The sequence below is a fragment of the Saccostrea echinata genome, unplaced genomic scaffold (genome assembly GCF_033153115.1).
Source record: "Saccostrea echinata isolate AGI-Se365-2 ecotype Australia unplaced genomic scaffold, CSIRO_AGI_Sech_v1 ptg000009l, whole genome shotgun sequence".
NCBI lineage: Eukaryota > Metazoa > Mollusca > Bivalvia > Ostreida > Ostreidae > Saccostrea > Saccostrea echinata.
Window position 1 is genome coordinate 2,779,001 of NW_026889758.1, and position 20,833 is coordinate 2,799,833.

General features: G+C 33.1%; 1 protein-coding gene and 1 long non-coding RNA gene across 2 annotated transcripts in view; both read left to right on the forward strand.

The window, feature by feature from the left end:
- Positions 1–218: 218 nt before the first annotated feature.
- LOC133183165 (uncharacterized) lies at positions 219–2,153 on the forward strand. Its single transcript, XR_009720597.1, has 3 exons — positions 219–277; positions 1,631–1,807; positions 2,036–2,153. It is a non-coding gene; the product is annotated as an uncharacterized LOC133183165 (long non-coding RNA).
- A 6,590-nt stretch (positions 2,154–8,743) lies between these two features.
- LOC133181615 (uncharacterized) overlaps positions 8,744–20,833 on the forward strand; it is a 61,569-nt gene continuing 49,479 nt past the window's right edge. The window contains exons 1-4 of the mRNA XM_061316161.1: positions 8,744–8,807; positions 17,984–18,100; positions 18,197–18,313; positions 19,980–20,063. Of these exons, the coding sequence (XP_061172145.1) occupies positions 18,058–18,100; positions 18,197–18,313; positions 19,980–20,063 (244 nt within the window). The 5' untranslated portion in view covers positions 8,744–8,807; positions 17,984–18,057. The remainder of the gene's footprint in view (positions 8,808–17,983; positions 18,101–18,196; positions 18,314–19,979; positions 20,064–20,833) is intronic.

Genomic DNA, 20,833 nt, shown 5'->3' on the forward strand with positions numbered 1-20,833 from the left:
TTTGCATGCTGTATTAAAGTTCAACCATATCGTAAGCTATAAAATGAAAATTAAATAAAAATTACATTTGTGTACCAAGTCATGTTCTCAGTTGAAAAAAAAATGTTTACGGACTAAACCAGTTTAACGTGCATTGAACTAAATCAGGAAGTAGAGCCGTATACGTCTCAATGCAGAGCTGGTTAATTTTCTAGAAGTGATCACGAAGTGTTGTACGGTATGAGGTTCCCGGTATTCCGAATTTCACATGGCATAATCTTGATTTCATTTCTCCACGGTAAGCTCAAAGCAAAACTTTATGTGTATTTTTTTCCCAAAATATTATTTTTTCATGTATATTTTGTTATATTTTTTTTTTAGTTCAACACCCAACATCCGATATTTCAAAGACTTTTATTCGAATGAAACTGGTCAACAGCTACATTATTTCTAGTTGAGATCATATCTTTTACTATTGTCATGTTCAGCACATTGGATTTGATCTAGTGAAGAATTAGACGCCTTGTATTGGTTTCTACTGATTTTTAAATAGTTTCCTGTGCGTATTATATATCGTTCACGATGTTCCAACACATATGCCTATAAAGCTCATTGATGACACTATTATACCATACATGTATATACACACACACACACACACACAAAACTAGCTAACTAGTTTTGCATTCACACCTGTGTATACCATGGTATAAGAGAGTATAAAAGGATGGCTAGTTGTTTTTTGATTAGTGTTGGGTGATTTTTTATGATATAGAGATTAGGGTACTAGTTATATTCTGGTTAACCTTATTAGCTTACTCTGTGATAAGTTCTTAACGTTGTCACAAAGTATAGTAAAAATTAATAAAATGTATATGGCTACAGATAGATCATTTCAGTGCATTGATAATAGTGTCTAACGAATTTCTGATGGGATAAAATTTTCTGTTTCTGAGTAATAAAATTTGAATTCAAGTAAATGTATGAAATGATATAACAATAGTTCCTTGAATGAATATTTCTACTTCTCTTGAAAGACGTATATACAATTAATAAATATTATCTAAATCAAATAAATTGAAATTTTAATTCATTGATACCTCCATATAAGGAAATTTGATACTCTTCATATATTGACAATGTGTTTTCATGGCGGAAGAATTTTAAAAATGTTCAAACATGTTCTTTGTTTCACATGACGAAATATTAAAAAAAAGACGTGCTGAACCTCAAGTGAGAGATATCCGACAAATGCTTGTTCTTAATCGAGTTATTTAATTTGCTGTCTAAATATCTAAAGAACGTTCGTTGATATGAAAAAAAAAAAAATTAAAAAAAGATCTTGAAAAGCATTTGTCATTTTCTGCAGAGAAAATGTATGTTGAGTTGTATTATACAATGGTCAAAGCGACAATGATCTTTATATTTGAGCTGTATTATACAATGGTCAAAGCGACGATGATCTTTATATTTGAGCTGTATTATACAATGGTCACAGCAACAATGACCTTTATATTTGACAATGATATCTTATTTCCTTGATTTATGTACTGTGTGTTAGTATAACAGGTAAATAAGCCTGGGTTGACATTATTATAAATGTAAAATTGCAAAATATACATGTGGATTTTATCTTTTTCTTTATTTTAAGGGATCACGTCTATTATTTTTACATGTGACAATGGTTGGAGTTATTTTAGCGGGAAATGTTACAAAGCATTTCTTGGTGGTAGAGACTGGCATGCCACTCGTAGAGCTTGTTTAAACCTCGGTGCAACACTACCTGTAGTACCAAACAAAGCCACACACGAATTTATCGTCAGTTCTTGTACGTAGTCGTGTATCTGAATTAGTGAGTATTGATACATAACATTCAATAGCAAATAGAGAAAAAATGTACCAAGTATTCAATAAACATTTAAGACTACAAAGCATTGTATAAAGCAATCTTTAACTACAGTGACTGTCATATAAGTATCTAAACATATGCCTTCGTATACTTTTTTAAGATGGAGAAAACTTATTACCCTAGTTCTCATTATTACGGTTTTTGTAGATGGGAGACAGTGGGGTAGATTTGGAACATACTTGTCTGCAAATGACATTTCCAGTGAAGGAACATGGAACTGGGTGGATAGCGAGGAACCGTTTTCTTTCACATACTGGGGGCCAGGCATGTTATAGTTTACTGTTTTGGGATTTATAAATAAGACTTTTTATATCTCCGCTCCGAAAGAGAGAGAGGGGGGGGGTATACTGTTTTACCCTTGTGTGTGTGTCTGTCTGTCTATGTGTCTGTCCGTAACAAATTTTCGTTGCAGTTTTCTCAACAACTACTCATCGCAGATGCTTTAAATTTTAGCACACTCTGTGCCTAGGCATGTCATATGGTGGGATTCATTTTTGCACAAATCTGATGTCAACTTCCTGTTTTTCCGTGCGTCTGTCCGTACCAAAATTTCGTCACAGTCTTCCCAGCAACTACTCATCGCAGATGCTTGAAATTTTAGCACTCTCTTTGTCTAGGCATGCCATATGGTAGGATTCATTTTTCTACAAAACCGATGTCAACTTCCTGTTTATCCGTGCGTTTGTCCTTACCAAATTTTCTTTTCTCAGCAATAACTCAAGGCAGATGCTTGAAATTTTAACACACTCTTTGTTTAGGCATGTCATATGGTGGGATTCATGAGAGCCTATATTCACGTCAGAGCGGGGGGATTACTAGTGAGCATTGGCTTACAGTCTTCTTGTTCTACCTCCGAATATACTTATAGTAAGGGCTCTATTGCAGGACAACCAGACGATGCTTCAGGGAATGGCGAAGATTGTTTACACATTTGGAAAGAGGCATCGAATACGTGGAACGACCTACCTTGTCGTAGTGTGGTTAACAATTATATCTGCACTAAACCAGGTACTATCCCGGTAATAGTGTTATTGGGACTCAGTATGGTAAGACTCTGTGATTTATTGTTATGCTGTATACTGTTTTCCTAATATAATATTTTGAGAATATGATTTTGAAGGTAGACTGTCTGGTGGCATATCTTCCTTGACTTGTAATGGCTGTGGTGATTCTGTCTGTCAAATTGGTACATTGTCTGGACGCAGGAGTAAGTTATTTATATAGCAGTTTCATTACTATATACTGAATTGCTATGTTGTGTCATTATGACAATTATCCAGTTAGATGGAAGTGAAGTTTACTGGTTAAATTTAATACCCTTCCTAAAGACGGCTGATGTGATATTTTGAAAGCCCTTTATAGCAATCATCTTATGACACAAGTGCATTATTATCATTAAGTGGTCGCTCTTTTGTACCATCCTCTATTCGCGCTGTTTTACGAGAGAAATCTGGACAACTGGTCCAGCCTTAAATTTCATCAGATAGAGGCGGAAAAAGGAACGTAAGTACTACATTATATTCTTTATTCATTATGATTCTACTGGTTACAGTAGCCTAATCAAGTGGTAGGACGTTCGCTTCGTGATCAGGAGGCCCGGGTTTGATTCTTGTTTGTCGAGAAAACAACATACACATTTACATACATACATACATGCATGAAATCAATCAATATCATAATGTTCCATAATTAGAGTCAAGCATTTATCAAATTATATATCCAAATTTGCATATGGCATTGCATCTAAAAAGCAAGCATTGTTTGAAACATCTGTGAGGTCGTATTTACACACCCTCCTCAAGAAAAAAAAATGAATCCCGAAATGAAGGGTCCTGGATCAAGTTACCAAGAAATCATTCATTTTTACCTTATGGAAATCAGGTATGGTTTTTGAATGAAATATGGAGATACCGAACAGTATTCAAACTCATAGTCCACTTAAACAATACAAATCGGGAGCAGAGCAAACACGGACCTCCAAAATCATCAGAGGTGGGATCAGCTGCTATGGAGGAGTAAGCATCCCCTTTCCATCGGTCACACCTACCGTGTGCTCATTGTCATGATCGGGTAAACGGAAATACCAAGTCATTTTTTTTTCAACACATTTCTTTTATACTATCTTATGACTAGGTTTCTTAACTCTAAGACAGCCTGACATGGAGGCAGAGAGGAAGATGTTCACACATCGGAAAAAAGTGTCTTTTCTCATCGCATTCAGAGCAGCAACAAAGATGGGTATCTTGCAATATTGTTACTCTTGAATTTACGTTTTGTTCCTCCTGTGTAGGTATTATTTTGTCAGGTGCACTTTTATTTGTCTGCGAAAAGCCACACTTGCACAAAAAAGCCTGAAATTCTTTTTCCAAAACCCATAAAATGGAACTTCTCAGTAAGATATAAATATTGCATAAAGTTCTGACATTCCAAAAGTTCTTTTGACAAGGAATATACAGAATGCTGTGTTGGGATCGATCTATTTATCAAGATTCAGGCGTATTTGATATCCGTTTAACTGAAGAAGTAATATTTTTCTTGGTTACAAGGACAACCATGTCTGAGTTATTAAATAAATGTCGGTATTGTGTACAAACTCTGTGATGTCTTAGCAGAATATACGCTCATGTACAATTCAATTTAAAGTCGCCCGCGTGGCGCAGTGGTTAGAGGTTTGCTCTAGACTCGCGAAGTAAGGAGTTGATCCTTACGTCGCGGGTTCGAATCCCACTGCGGGGCGTGGAGAACGGTCCTTCGGATGAGGCCATATAAACCGAGGTCCCGTGTTGCAGTAGGAGTTAGCATGAAAAAGATCCCTGACTGCTCAATGGCCCTGAGTGCCGAGTAAAGGTCCAAATTTATAGCCCTCCACCGGCAAGTGGTGGCGTCTCCATTTGAATGATTGATTAATTGTATGTTTTACGTCCCATTCGAGAATTTTTTCACTCATAAAGAGACGTCACCATATATCGGTGAAGGGCTTCAAATTTTGACCTTTACTAGGGACTCAGGGCCATTGAGCAGTGAGGGATCTTTATCGTGCCAACGCCTGCCGTGACATGGGGCCTCGGTTTTTAAGGTCTCATCCGAAGGACCCGCAAGTTTTACTTCAAAGTGCTGAGCGCATGGCGAAGGCACAGTTGCTACCCATTTTTTATCGACTTAGGTCAGTCGCGGCCGAGATTCGAACTCACGACCTCCCGATCACGAAGCGAGCGCTCTACCGACTGAGCTACCGTGAAGGGTCCCATATGAATGAAAAATTCTCGAAAAGGAAGTTAAACAACTATAACTACGATTCAATTATTGTGTAGTTTATAATTTAACCATGTTTTCGAATGTTATACATGAAATAATATTTAAGGAGGAAAGGGAAACTTTTCCATCTATATTTTTTTCTAAAATGTTTACTAAAATTGTTTCAAAGTTTTCACAGTTGAAAGTTACAGGTGGGTTTTAAGAGAGAAACCAACAAATTGTGATTTTATGAGCTTCTGTGTCATTAATAATTCCTAATCACTGGAGTACCTGAAGACGACACTGTGTTCTCTGACCAAAAATTTGTTTGACTTTATTGTTTTACTCTGTGCCCTTGAAACTTTTTTATGGATTATTTGAGGAAGCTAACAAGTCCATACTGGACCAGAATACAGACTAGTGTACGTGGTTATGGATGTTGCCCAACACAAGTTATTGAAACCGCCACGTATTATGGAAGATAATTCCGAATCAACCCATCGATTTCTAAAAAGGTAAAGACGCTATAAATATTAGCAACATTCTTTGTCATAAAAAAGTTCAGTCGTATTTCGACATATTTTAAGTTGAAGTCTACACCTTGCATTTCCTACAGATATTTCCCAACTGTTGCATCCAAAATTTTCAATTATAAACGAACTGTACAGTGGTAGACAGTGTCCATGTAAAACAAAATCCTCCTTAGTGTTCTTGTTTTTCCTCTTCTTTCAATTATAGTCCAGCGGAACACATCATTACTGGTGATGCAAGTATAGTTCAAAATGACGACCTAAAAGCTATCAATTTAAAAAAGTCCTTAATTCAGGGAGCCCAGGTCTTTCAAATAATCGCGTCAGAACCTCATTTCTATTATGAATTCCATCGAAGAGTGTGCTAGATGATGGGCTAAATATGAAGGGGAAGACATTGATACTCGAATGGATAAAGCATTATATATATATATATATATATATATATATATATATATATATATATATATATATATATATATATATATATATATATATATATATATATATATATATATATATATATATTCTACATACAAGTACTCTGAAGTTGACATTAAAAAAGATGTGTTTGAGTTCCTCATTGACAACATCTTTGTAGTCTTTGGATACCAAATCTTCAAACAATCTGAATGAATTTCACGGATACTTAATGTGCCCCTTTATTTGTTATTATTATTCATCTATTTCATATTTGGATGTTTTACTGACTATAGACAATAATGATTAATTTATAACTAAAGAGTATGACAAATAATAAGTTGAAGTTACAGGAATTTCAACACGCCTATAAAGTCAGCTTTTTGCAAGATTCTACGGTTGTAACAATGACCTTACAACCTATCATTGGGTCGTATTTTGTCTGATATGTTTGATATCATTTTTAGGTCATTGCTTTTATACTAAAACTAACTATGGAGTACTCCGTATACCTGATAAATACATAGGGCTCACGGCGGGTGTGATCTGTCGACTGGGGATGCTTACTCCTCCAAGGCACCAGATTCCACCTCTGGATTTCCGGGATACCGTGTTTTGTCCTGTTCAAGATTCTTTGTTGTACTGGAATTATGAGATTAATAGCTGTTCGTTATCTTCACATGATGACATATTTGTCCAGTAGTATATATGTGTATCGTCATAAAGCAGTAAAGCTTATGATTTTTCTAACTAATGCACTTTAGTAGAACTTGGATTGTCTAACTGATGATGCACTTTAGTAGAGCTTAGCATTGTCTAACTGATGCACTCTAGTAGAGCTTAGTATTGTCTAACTGATGCATTTTAGTAGAGCTTGTGATTTTCTGACTGATGCACTTTAGTAGAGCTTATGATTGTCTAACTGATACACTTTAGTAGAGCCTGTGATTATCTAACTGATACACTTTAGTAGAGCTTATGATTGTCTAACTGATACACTTTAGTAGAGCTTAGGATTGTCTAACTGATACACTTTAGTAGAGCTTATGATTGTCTAACTGATACACTTTAGTAGAGCTTAAGATTGTCTAACTGATGCACTTTAGTAGAGCTTAAGATTGTCTAACTGATGCACTTTAGTAGAGCTTATAATTGTCTAACTGATACACTTAAGTAGAGCTTATAATTGTCTAACTGATACACTTTAGTAGAGCTTATGATTGTCTAACTGATGCACTTTAGTAGAGCTTATGATTGTCTAACTGATACACTTTAGTAGAGCTTAGGATTGTCTAACTGATACACTTTAGGAGAGCTTAGGATTGTCTAACTGATACACTTTAGGAGAGCTTAGGATTGTCAAACTGATGCACTTTAGGAGAACTTAGGATTGTCTAACTGATGCACATTAGTAGAGCTTATAATTGTCTAACTGATACACTTAAGTAGAGCTTATGATTGTTTAACTGATGCACTTTATCGACGCAGCAGTAGTGGTTCATATGACATTGAAAATAAGATGACACTACTGAGCAGCAATAGTACATGTTTGAACAAGGATTGAAGCGAAGGTTGTTCTTATTTCATTATCGTGATATTTCTATCCAATCAAGAAGATGCAATTATGCTGAATCGTTCTTGAGTGTTTTAAATGTCCAATCCATGTTTTTTTTTTTTTTCGGAGAGTGAGCAATCAGGAAGAGAAAAAAAAACCCAAATCATTCAGACAAAAACAGAAGGTTAAAATAAAGACTACTCTTTATAAACCTATCATTGTATCATTTTCCTGATTTTATTAATTATTTTAAAAGAAGTAGCAATCACAAATTGATGTGTTTAAATTAGTATTTATCACGCGTTGTTCGTGTCACATTTATTTTAAGCAAAATACTTCTAATTACAATAGTATTTTACAACTTCAGTATTGATACAAAATATTTTGATACATATATACATATACATTGATAAAAGAAAAAAAAAAAACAGAACCGCAGTAATGGCATTTTATGGTAGCAATTTTAATCACTTATAGGCAGTTGTTACTAACTTAGACGAAAATGGGAGGTGTAGACATGATTTGCAGGTACCTCGATGAAAAATGTTATTACCAAGATTATTAAATTGCATCCCTGAATGCAGGAATAACAGTTTAGCTAATTATTGAGCATAAAGAAAAGCATTAATGTCTCTTAACATATGACTTATCCAAAACACCATTTTTATTCTAGAATATTAAATGGATTGATAATATACATTTAATTCATATTCTTTAAAAATTTTAACTTAATTTTTTTTAACTTTATCTCTGTAATCCATTCGATGGCAACTTTGTCTAAGTAGACACGCCTACATTTTTTTGAGATCGATTATTGTTCATTTTCTTCACTATTTTTACTACGGCTCTCTTTTTTTCTCACTTTTTGTGATACCTTGAAGACTGTGTAATAATCGTGTAATACGCGATTAGAAGATTTACATTTTACAGATATACTTTTGGACAATCAAACAACACTTTAAACTTAGTAGATCTTTATACCTTTCCTTTTCATTGAAAGTAGATACAATTGCTGTTTCCTACCAATGTGACAATGGATGGGACAAATTTGGCGATAAATGCTACAGACTGTTTCCTGGATCAAGGAACTGGTTTCAAGCTAGCAAGAGGTGTGCAACGCATGGATCGACTCTACCGATAGTGTCAAATAGAGGAATCCAAAGATTCATTATCAGAGAATGTAACTAATTTTCGTATTTTTCAGATAAACTTTGTTTAGTCATAAAAATCGTATTCTATTTAAAATATGTTAAGGACAAACATATGATTTATTCAGTGTGATGTCTATCTAAATCTTGTTGTCTGAATGATTTGTTTTTCTTGTTATAATTTTTTTTTTCTGCATATTTTATACGTTTTGGTGTAAGCAAAAATATGGTTCGAGGTCTTTTAAAACAAAATTCTTTTTCAAATGAATTATTACCAATTGAATAGCACGCAATACATGAGCTTTTTTGTACAGTGAGCATTTATTATCGGAACACCTGGAAAGTCTAAACCTGTTTTAAGATTTTTTGAGATCAATCACTTTTTGTTATCTTCACTTTTTTCATTAATTATATTTGTGTGAACCTATCATTTTTTCCACATCGATCAGTTCAATATTTATTTGTGTTGGTAGAATGAACATAGTGTAACAAACATTTTGGAAACGTTGTTTCTTATTTAAAAATTTATTTTGCTTATAAGTAGTGGTTTTAAAATTCATTTTCTCGTGAATTTTGAAGATGGACATCTGTTGGGTTCACTTGGAGTGTTTTTGGCAGGAACTGATATTAAGAAAGAGGGAACATGGGAATGGGTGCACAGGGACAACCTTTTTCCTTTTCCCCCTGGCAAAAAGGTATGAAGCTCTACCTACTTCAAAATTTGCGCATTATTTAAAAAATTAATGCTGAATCTCACCTCATAGCTTTTACAACGCATTTTGAAATTTTCATCATACTCTAATTTGAAGAATACTAAATAACTGTACTTTACTTTCAGGAGAACCAAACAATGATAACCCAAAAGTGGGTATGTGTTATACTCAATTTTTTTCATACTACGTTTGCTCAAAGGGTGCCATATATTTATTTTGACAAATATAGAGACCCTAAAATCAAGAACAGAACATCAAACGAAATTTCTACGTCCTTGGACAAGCGGCGTACTGCCTCGCGTCGTTTTCTTGAACTTTTAGACATCGTTCACTGTTTCATATACAAATATTAACGATGTTAAGAAATCTTTGCCAAACATTTTAAAGTTTCCAATGCCATCTATCATTAACATGAAAGATGAAATGTAAATTAAAATAACATAGATTACACCGATTTGTCCACAGAATTATATTTTTAGGAAGAGTTTTTGAGATATATCATAAAAATTTAAAATAAATATCTTGTACTCCAGAATGTGAAAACATACCTTTATTAACCAATATAAGGCATGTTTCTGTTGAATTTCAAGCGAAGAATTGATGATTATCTAAATATGTGGATTTCCTGTGTAGGCGTTAGGGATTTTTTTCTCTCATTTTTATCAGTTATTTACATTATATGATTCGTCTTTCTGGTAGTGATTTTTTAAACAACTTATGTTCATTGTACGAATGAATTAAAAGCATTTAGTGATATGTGTGGTGAGATAACGAACAGTATTCGAGCTCAAAAGTCCATTAAACACTACAAAATAGGAGGAGAGCAAACACGGACCTCTAAGATATCAGAGGTGGGATCAGGTGCCTAGAGGAGTGAGCATCCCCTGCCGACCGGTAACACCCGCTGTGTGCTCCTTGTCATGATCGGGAAATAACGGAAAAATCCGTCGACAATTCAGTGTGTAAATAATGGCCTAACAATTAGTATGAAAAACATCAGTTAGCATTTGACTTAATGAAAGATTGTATTTGCTGACAAGGTCATTATATCGACCATACAACTTAGAAATGATGACTTAAACGAGACTGCTGATATTCTTGATATGGTTCGTAATTTTGCATAGTTTATATAAGTGATTTAAGTTAGAATGTGAATCATGTATGTTATAAACTGTTTAATCAAAGTAATTCTTGTTTTAATGTCGACAAGTTTTTTTTTTTTGTGATTTATTCTACATCAAACAATTTGAAGTAAAATGATAGGTCAAAATTGTATCACATGATGTCATTTAATAAACTTATCGGATGTCTTAGATCCTACATCGATAAGATATCATTCCAAATATCAAATATTGCAAATACTGCTTTGATAGCGAAGGGAGTTCGGGCAGACATTATTTTCATATTAGATTATACAGATATTTGAAAATCCTCTCTGATGCTTTTCAAAAAAGCATTTTTTAATGAAAAAGTAAGACATATGATTAACACATACTGTAAATCACTTTTTATTTTCCAGAACTTTATTTTTGCGTAATTATGCAAGACCATCTGCTAAAGAAAATTTCCTTCTTGCCTAGATTTGTATAATTAAAGATCAGGATTAAGAGATGAATTTAATTTTTGAGAATTCATGAGAACCTGAACTACGAGGCTTCACGCCGTCATATTTCATGAAGCGCGTTAGCGCTTCATGATAAATATGCAGGCGTGAAGCGTTGTAATTCATGTATCTCATGGATTCTCAAAAATTAAATTCATATCTTATATGTACATTATTTTTCTGATGACTTGCCACATATTTTTGTCATTCAACGATCATTTTTGAAAAAAAAAATTTGCACTATTTTTTCACTTCAATCACATCACAATGGAAATATCCTTACTCCCACGGTAGTTCATGAGAACATGAACTTTTTCTAATTTGCAAAGAATCTTAAAGAAAAATATTTGGAAATGTAAATATATAGCGATTAACTAAATTCGTGAAAAATTTGACTCGCTTATGGATACCAACTAACCGTCTCGCGATGAAAAGGTATATCGAAAATTTGTTATCTACATAGGTGAAAAATAAAATGGTGAATGGTTTAGAACTGCAATAGTTTAACTGCAACTGTAACTTTATGTTCAGTATGACTGAGTCATAAACATGAAAATATTGTTTTTTGTTTCCAATAATTTATTTGAATTTTAAATACACAGGTAGACTGTCTGGTGGTATATCTTCCCTGACGTGTGGCTTTGGAGCATCTGTCTGTCAAATTGGTACAGTGTTTGGGCCCACGAGTAAGTTGTTAACATACTAATACCATTATGAAATGCCAAGTTTCAATGCCGTGCCAATTTGACAATAAACAGTTGGATGGAAGTGAATCGTTTACAAGGCTTATACGTTTTTCAGCCCGTTTTTTAAATTCAGTATTCTTCCTTAGGTTGGATGTAGTATAATTTTGAAATTAAAAAAAAGAGAACCGTTCATTGCGATTTACTTTATTTTCTCACAATTTTAACATGAGTACATTATTACTGTTAAGTGTAGCTCTTTTGCGCAATTTTCCATTCGCGCAGTTTTCGAGAGAAATATGGAAGACTGGTCAAGCTGTAAACTTCATCAGGCAGAAAAAAGGACTGCAAGTATTCCATTTTATTATATGTTAATATCTTCATTGAATTGTTTTTATCATTGTATTTTGTTTACGATGATATAGATATATATCGAATATTAAAATGTGCATGGGTGTCAAAACTATATCACGTATTTATTGATAGCATATTGTGGACTGAAAACCGGTTCGCAAACAGAATTTCAAGTGAGAAAGGAAGCTTTTTATCATTTATCTACTTTTAACATTAAATTAAAGTTTTCTTAGTGCGTTGTTTCTAATGAGTAAGAGAGGGTGTAAGAGATCACGATTTAAAAACAATCCTCGTGACATAATTATAAATTATCATCTGTAACTTTCAATATTACAATAGAGTACCTGAAGTCGACATTTGTTCCTTGAACATACACACTGTTATACATATGTGTATTATCTGTCGATGAAAGATATGATGGTAATAACGAACAGTATTCAAGCTCAAACGTCCATTAAACAATGCAAATCAGGAGCAGAGCAAACACGGACCTCTAAACATCAAAGGTGGGATTAGGTGCCATGGAGGAATGAGCATCCCCTGCCGACCGGTCACACCCGCCGTGTGCTCCTTGTCATGATCGGGAAATAACGGATAAATCCGTCGACAATTCAGTGTGTAAATAATGGGCTGACAATTAGTATGAAAAACGTCAGTCAGCATTGACTTAATGATAGATTTTATTTGCTGACAAGGTCATTGTATCGACCATAGAACTTACGAAATGATGATTTTAAACACTGTGAAGTGAGTTTTAAACAATATCATTAAATATATCCACAAACAAATGTTCAGTGTTACATTGCTTTTGCCATAACGTTATGGAGATTGTCGATTGGAAGTAAGTGGTTCATGTGACAATGAACATAGCATGACACTACTTACCAGTACACTTAGTAGCAGATGTAGGTACAAGTAGTTAGGTTGAAATGAAGGTTATTTTGATTTCCTTATCTTCTGTCGTTCTATCGAATCGAAGAGCTAACACGAACAGTACTAACATATCTTTCTTGAGTGTTTTAAGTGTCCAATCCATGACTTTTTTTTTCGGAGAGCGAGCATTCAGGAAGAGGAGAGAAAAAAAGGAAAGGTTAAAAGATAGGTTACACGTTGAGTTGCTTTCATTGCATTGTTTTCCTGATTTTAATTACATTATTATACAAATTTATGAGTTGAGTATCTTCAAAGATATGTTTAAGTGTTTAAAGTTTTATTGTCCTATCACAAAAGTTTTGAACAACCATAACATTGATATTGAGTATTTCGGTATTATGTCTTTTTAGGTGAAAACAATACTAATTACAAATTAGCACCTATATAAGGTGTTATGTATCCCATCTGAATCGGTACGCAAGATATTAAATTCTGCGTACGAGTCAGGGGCTGTTTACTTCTCCAAGGCACCTTATCCAATCTCTGATAATTCCTTTGGTCTGTGTTTTAACCCTTTTCATAATTCGTATTGTTTATAGGATTGTGGAATTGATAGCTGTTTGTTATCTCCACCTTTTCACAATACTGTAAACTTTTTTTTCTACGAAGATATAAATTCGCGGAATCACAATATCTGTTCAAACCAGAGATAATAATATTTAGCGAATTTCTTAGACTGTTTTATATGCCTGAAACTCAATTTAAGTACGCTGTGATATTACCGCGGAAAATTTATGATCGATTAGATGTATATAGCGAAAATTAATCCAACGCGTAAAAAAGTACGTCTACAGAAGTAATTAAGCATGTTCCCAGTTCGATATGTTCCAGTGAACTCGAAATTAAAGACCTAACAGAGTCTGTCACATCTGTTTCATGTTTGGATGTTTTTTCTGAGTTCGTGGCCAACTTTAAACTAAATGACATGTATATAGCAAACAGGATGACTTCAGTTTTTTTTTTTTTTTTGATAAGTTGAACAGTAGTATAGGTGATGTAATAATACGATATTCATCATTATTTTGCATGAGTAGCCAATCCGAGGGTTGTTCGAGAGAACAATCAGGAAGAATATTGAAGAACTGCTGTCAAAAGGAAAAGGAAGGCATGTAGCTTACAGATATTGTAGCCACTATTCAGTTTCTTTGTCTGAATTTATTAACGATATATTTGAAGTTGAAAAGATATTAAAAATAGATGCCTTGGAATAGATATTATGTGTTCTGGTTCGTATGCGTTTTAAATGAAGTCAAAGGTAGGTTAACTGTATCACTGAGCTTCGTTCATACAGAGATAAAACTTTTTTTTTTAAATCTAGATTTTGAAAAGCATTTTCCATACCCCAAAAAATTAAATTTGTATTTCATTCTGCTTGTCCTTTAGCTCGTTCTTTGGTAGTCATTTTCCCCTATTTTCATTCAAACAAATTTGTCTAGCCTTCTATTCACTTTGTATCTTTTACTCGCATATACAGTAATCATTCTCGTGAAACTGTTTCTTAATATTTTGATCCCTTGCTAGTAAGTACAATTTGGACTGAAAATACTAATATCTGCAAATTTCATGTATTCTCCTCAAGGTAAAAACAGTGTTAATACTATCTTTTTTCCTATATTCTGGACAGAAATTAAAGAAAAAATAGCAAATTAGAAATTGCTGCACTTAGTTTTATAACATGAAAAAAGTGGTAATCACGATAACTCTGGAAAAAAACAATGTAAAAAAAAAACATGTCATTTTAGCTACATGCAATTACAGTTTTACAAAGAAAGGATCGATTCGTTCCAAATACAGTGAAGATCTATAGAGTCGGGATTGGTTAATTCTTTACAAAAGGCTTTTCAATTTCAGTTTCGTTCGATGACTTAAGGTTACGCAAGTTAGGAACCTTTTCATGGACATTAAATCTGTGGTATGAAAGTGTAGACACATTTGAGTTCTTATTTCCTACTTGATAAACATTTATTCTACAACCCTTTTCTATAGAAATAAAAAGAATGCAATTCATGCAGGATACATATTATTTCAATGAAATCAGAAGAAGTGCAGTTCGTAATATCTCGCCTGACTGTTTTAAAATCTTGGATCCGAATTTAGACCATTGACTTCAAAGTTAATATTACATGTACATTGCAGGAACGGCAATGAGAGTAAATGGTCAGATCAACTGTGTTTTGCGAATTATGAGTAAGAACTGTATAAATATATGAACCAGGTTGTAAAAAAAGGTTTTCTTATTTTACATACATTTACGTTTTTTGTTTTGTTTTTTTTTTTACTTCAGGGCAGGGTACCTCTAAAAAGAATCATATTTCAAATTATTTCTTAGACCGCAACCTATAAAAAATATTTTGATTTTACATACAGCGAGTCTAGCTGTCCTGAAGGACCTCTAGGCCAAAATTCATGATAAATCGACTTTTAAGGATCTTCTATACACTGCGCACTAAAGAGCTTTGATTCTGTTGTATTTTATGCAGTAAGTGAGAATTCTGTCATTACATCTAAACTAAATCAAATGATATATACAGTGAAATACTCAATTTGTATTCTCAATATGTTATTAGACCAAGATAAATTAATTGAACCTTTTTCCCATTTAAGTAAGCGACATTGATTTCTGATTATCAATACTTCGTTGTCTTTTAACATTTTTTCTTGGGGTATATGGTAGATACCCAGTGTTGAAAATGAAAAAGATGATCTCTGAATTTACACCTTTATACAATATTATTTTTAGTACCAAAAAGGCAGGAAGGTCCTTCAACCGAAAAATGCAGTTTTAGCCAACATTCAAGGTTAATTTTAAAATTGCAAGTACATGTAATCAATTCTTGGTTTTTAGTGACGTTTCCACACATTTTTTATTTTTTTTTTAAATTTATACTCAAGTTGTTGCTATTTGTAACAATGCAACTAAGCAAAACTGCATAAACCTTGTTTTAAATTTTCATATTGAATAACGGAAGCTCTTGTGTTGAGATAAAAAGTCTCTCAAGCTAATCAGGACAGAATAACATACCACTTATTCTTACATTCGTTTTTGCGTGTGCGATTGTAAATTTAAGAACACACTTCAATGATCAGTTTCATTGCGACTACTGAGTCATGTACCTTAGATGCTGGGCTTTGTTTTCGAGTCAAGTTCATTTCAAAAAGATCAGGTGGTCTTTGGCTCTGAGAAAATCCCTCTGACAAATATCAAGAAAGAGAAAGTTGGCATTACTTTCATTTAATTATTGTGTTGGTAATATGGTATGTCTTGATTTCAATTCAAAAATCATATTTCAAACACAGAAATTTGTTTTCTCTCTTCTTATTTTTGAAGCAATAAAAAAAATGTCATTATTCACCAATTCTTCGCTCAGTTGCTTCAATGACCTCGACCTGTAAGCTATTCCCTTGTCAATCACCTATCCAACACACCATTGTGATCCCAGGGCATCGAATGGCTTAAAACGCTTGATAATAAACAATCGAGTCTTAGTTATTTTGAGATTCTAATTTTAAATTCTTAGCTCACTAATTCAAGTAAATGTGATTGGTAAGGAAGACTTTTGTCTGTAAGTATTTCGACCACAGCATTACCTAAATAGCCGGCCTCTCCCCCCCTTTCTGTAACTATGCAACAAATTCGTAAATAAAGTAGAAATAATATATTTTTGGACAATCAAACCAATTTGAAATCAGTCTTTATAAATGTCTTTTTGTTAAAAATAGATACAATTGCTGTTTCCTATCAATGTGACAATGGATGGGACAAATTTGGCGATAAATGCTACAGACTGTTTCCTGGATCAAGGAACTGGTTTCAAGCTCGTGAAAGCTGTGTAACTCAGGGATCGACTCTACCTATAGTGTCAAATAGAGGAATACAAAGATTCATTATCAGACAATGTAACTAATTTAAGTCATAAATATCATATTCTCCTTTAAAGCATGTCCGATCACTGTGAATCTCTGGACTTCTATATATAAATATACATATTTCGATATATCCCTTTGAACTTAAAATAAAAGATGCACAAAGTCTGTTTCCCTTTTGGATATTTCACTAGAAAAAGTCGTAAATAGTTACATTAAAACAAAACTATATGATAAACGTGATGACTTCAACTTTTCTATCGTCAACTCCCCTCATTTATATAGCAATATACCATCACCAGCATATGGCGTTTATATCTCCCAGTTGATTCGATACGCAAGAGCATATACTATGTACGAACAATTTCTAAAACGAAACAAGCTATTGACAAATAAGTTGATATCAACAGTCTTGATGTCAACATTTTGCAAATTCTATGGTCGATACAATGATCTTCTTAGCAAGTACAATCTATCATTAAGTCATATCTTGACTGACGTTTTTCATTCAAAATGATAGGGCAACAATTTTTTTTAAAAAAATAATCAATGGATTTTTCCGTTTGCCTGCTTGATCATGACAAGGAGCACACGGCAGATGTCACTGGTGGATGCTTACTTCCCCATGGCACCTGACCTCACCTCTGATGTTTTTGTAGGTCCGTGTTTGCTCTGCTCCAAAGTTGAATTGTTTTAATGAACTTTTGAGCTTGATTGCTGTTCGTAACGACGGATTGTATTTCATAATCGGAGTATCGACCATAGAATTTGCGAAATATTGGCTTGTAACCATTACACATTATAAACCACTGACAGTAGTTTCACAGCAACATTCATACAATCTGTTTTTATATTAAACACATTGTATATATTTCTGAGATTATATTTCTGTGAGTATATTTCTTCTGACATTGATCAGTTACATATATTTATTTATTTGTTTTGATTTAATTATATTGTACATTGTAAGGCAAACGTTTTGGAATACTGTTGCTTATTCAGGAATGATATTTCTTGTAAGTAGTCCTTTAAAAATTGTTTTTATGTGAAATTTGAAGATGGGCACCGGTTGGGTTCACTTGGAGTGTATTTGGCGGGAACTGATATTAACCAGGAGGGAAACTGGGAATGGATGTACCAAGATGAGTCATTTTCCTTCTCCTCTTGGGGAAAAGGTGGGATGCATGATGTCGACATTTTTTTTAAGTATCTTGTTTAATTCTACTATATTCTAAATTGAAAATTTTGAAGTTGTTTTAGATTTCTTTCAGGAGAACCAAACAATCATGGAGATGAAGATTGTTTACATATGTATAAAACACAACCTTACAATTGGAACGATATTTCTTGCCAGCGTTCCATCTCTAGCACATTATGCTCCAAACAAGGTATTATTACATTTCAACAACTATCATACCAAAAATGTATTCATATGTTTTAATCCTGTGATATATTACGTTCTATTTGAAGGGTTTCATATATAAATTTGTTCACAAACTTTCAGAAATTATTTCAAAGATATTACTTTCACTTCAAAATGTCATATTTCTACTTTCTTCAACACTTTCTTCTTTGCAGGTTATTTCTAAAATCTTTTAATGTATCATATATTCGACGATGTTAAAAATATCGGGGCTTAACATTTTAAAGTCCCCGACATGTACAAGATAGATGATATGAAAAAAACCCTTGGATTACATAAATTGTTAAAAAAATTGTTTCTATAAAAAAAAATCTGAGATGTATTATAAAGCTTTAAAAGATATACATTTAGTACTCCAGAAAGTTAAAACATGCTTTTAAAATCAATTTCTTTTGAAATTCAAGCATTAAACTGATGATTATCTAACTCTCTAAAAGTTTTTTCCTAGTCGTGATCCAATAGAAGCATATATTTTTTCTTCACTTTTATCAGTTTTTCATAGAATGTTTTCATTATTTATTATGTCTGACTGGTAGGTGTGATTGTTCAAAACAAATAAAATACTGTACGTGTATATAAACTGGCGTATTCAAAATTTAGCGCAATCACTGGGTATTGAGTTGTTGGTGAATAAGCACAACACATGTCCGTGTCATGTATTTAATTTATAAATGATTTCTTAGCGGTATTCTTGAATTAGCGCATCGTTTTCCTCGCCAAAGCCACATAAATACAGACCAAGCACGCTTTTAAAGTACATGTGCACATAAAGTACATTGTAAGACTGAATTAAAAGTATCTGAATTAAAAGTAGAAAATTATACGGTAGCACTATAAAATATAAGTATGTGATATTACAGGTCTTAGTCAGTTCCATGTTGGCCCAAAGTTGTCATATCATGAAAAAAAAACTCATGATACTCTAGGTGACCGTTAAGATCCGTAGGACTCTTGTTGTTTGTTTGAAAAAAGTGTATAATGTATAATCAAGGAAATTCCGACAAAATTCTGAAAAATGTGGACAGGGTCATTGAGATTTATCCAACCTCAGACGATTTGATGTAAAATGATTGCTCAAAATTGCATCACTCACGTCTTTTTATTAACTTTATCGGGTGATTAAGATCTGATATTGATTAAGTATAATTCAAATTCGGGCGTTAAATATAGCAAACGCTACTTCGAAAACAAAGGCAGTTTGAACAGACAACACAATTTCCTTCAAAATTCATTTTAAAAAAGGTATTATTATTGAAAAAACAAAATACATACTGTAAATTACAAGAACTTTATTTTTGCTTAATAACGCTCAAGAAAATTCCCTACTGTAATTTTAAAATATTTAAGATTATATTTAACAACTTAGGATTAAATATAACAAATTGCAAAATTTGTGAGACTTCTGACTCGTTTATGAGTACTAAATAAAAGTCTTTCAAAAATAATTGTCGCGAAAAGAGTGCTGATCTACAGTGGTGAAAAAATAAAATAACTCACTATGGTCAAACTATATAGAAGTTTAATTGTGACTGTCGTATTCTCTTTATGTTCAGTATGAATCTATGAGTCAAAGACATGAAAGATAAGTTTCTCCATTAATTTATTTTGAGAATGTGATTTAAAACATACAGGTAGACTGTCTGGTGGTATATCTTCCCTGACATGTGGATGTGGAGCATCTGTCTGTCAAATTGGTACAGTGTTCGGGAGCACGAGTAAGTTCTTAACATACTAATACCATTATGAAATGCCATGTTTCAATGCTGTGCCATTTTGACAATAAAACAGTTGGATGGAAGTGAATCGTTTACAAGGCTAAAAAGATTTTTTCAGCCCCTATTAAATTTAGTATTCTTCCTTAAGTTAAATATAATGTTGTTTTGAAAAAAGGAAAGCAATGTATTATGATTTTATAATAAATTTTTAAAAATGAGTGCATTATTACCGTGAAGTAATCGCTCTTTTGCGCAATTTCCCATTCGTGCAGTTTTCGAGAGAAATAAGGAAGACTGGTCGAGCTGAAAAATTTCACCAGGCAGAAAAAAGGACTGTAAGTATTCCACGAATTTATTTATTGAATTGTTTTACTTATTTTTTATTGATGATGCTGTAAATATATAACGAATATTAAGATGTGCCTGAGAGTCAAAATTATGTCAGATATTTATTGATTCTTAGATCCAAAGATAAACACAGCTCTTTGTAGTGCCAGCGTAAAGGGAAGAATACATTTACACTTAAATGCTAAAACAAGAATATATTCGCTGAAATAACATACATTTAACATTCTGGAACAATGAGGAATGAAATATGGAGATAACGAACCGCATTCAAGCTCAAAGTCCACTTAAAAACTACAAATCGAGAGCAGAGCAAACACGGACCTTCAGAAACATCAGGGGCGGAATCAGGTGTCATGAAGAAAATAACAAAAAGTTATTAAATGCTTTTAATATATAATATTAGTTTCATTAATAAAGCATGA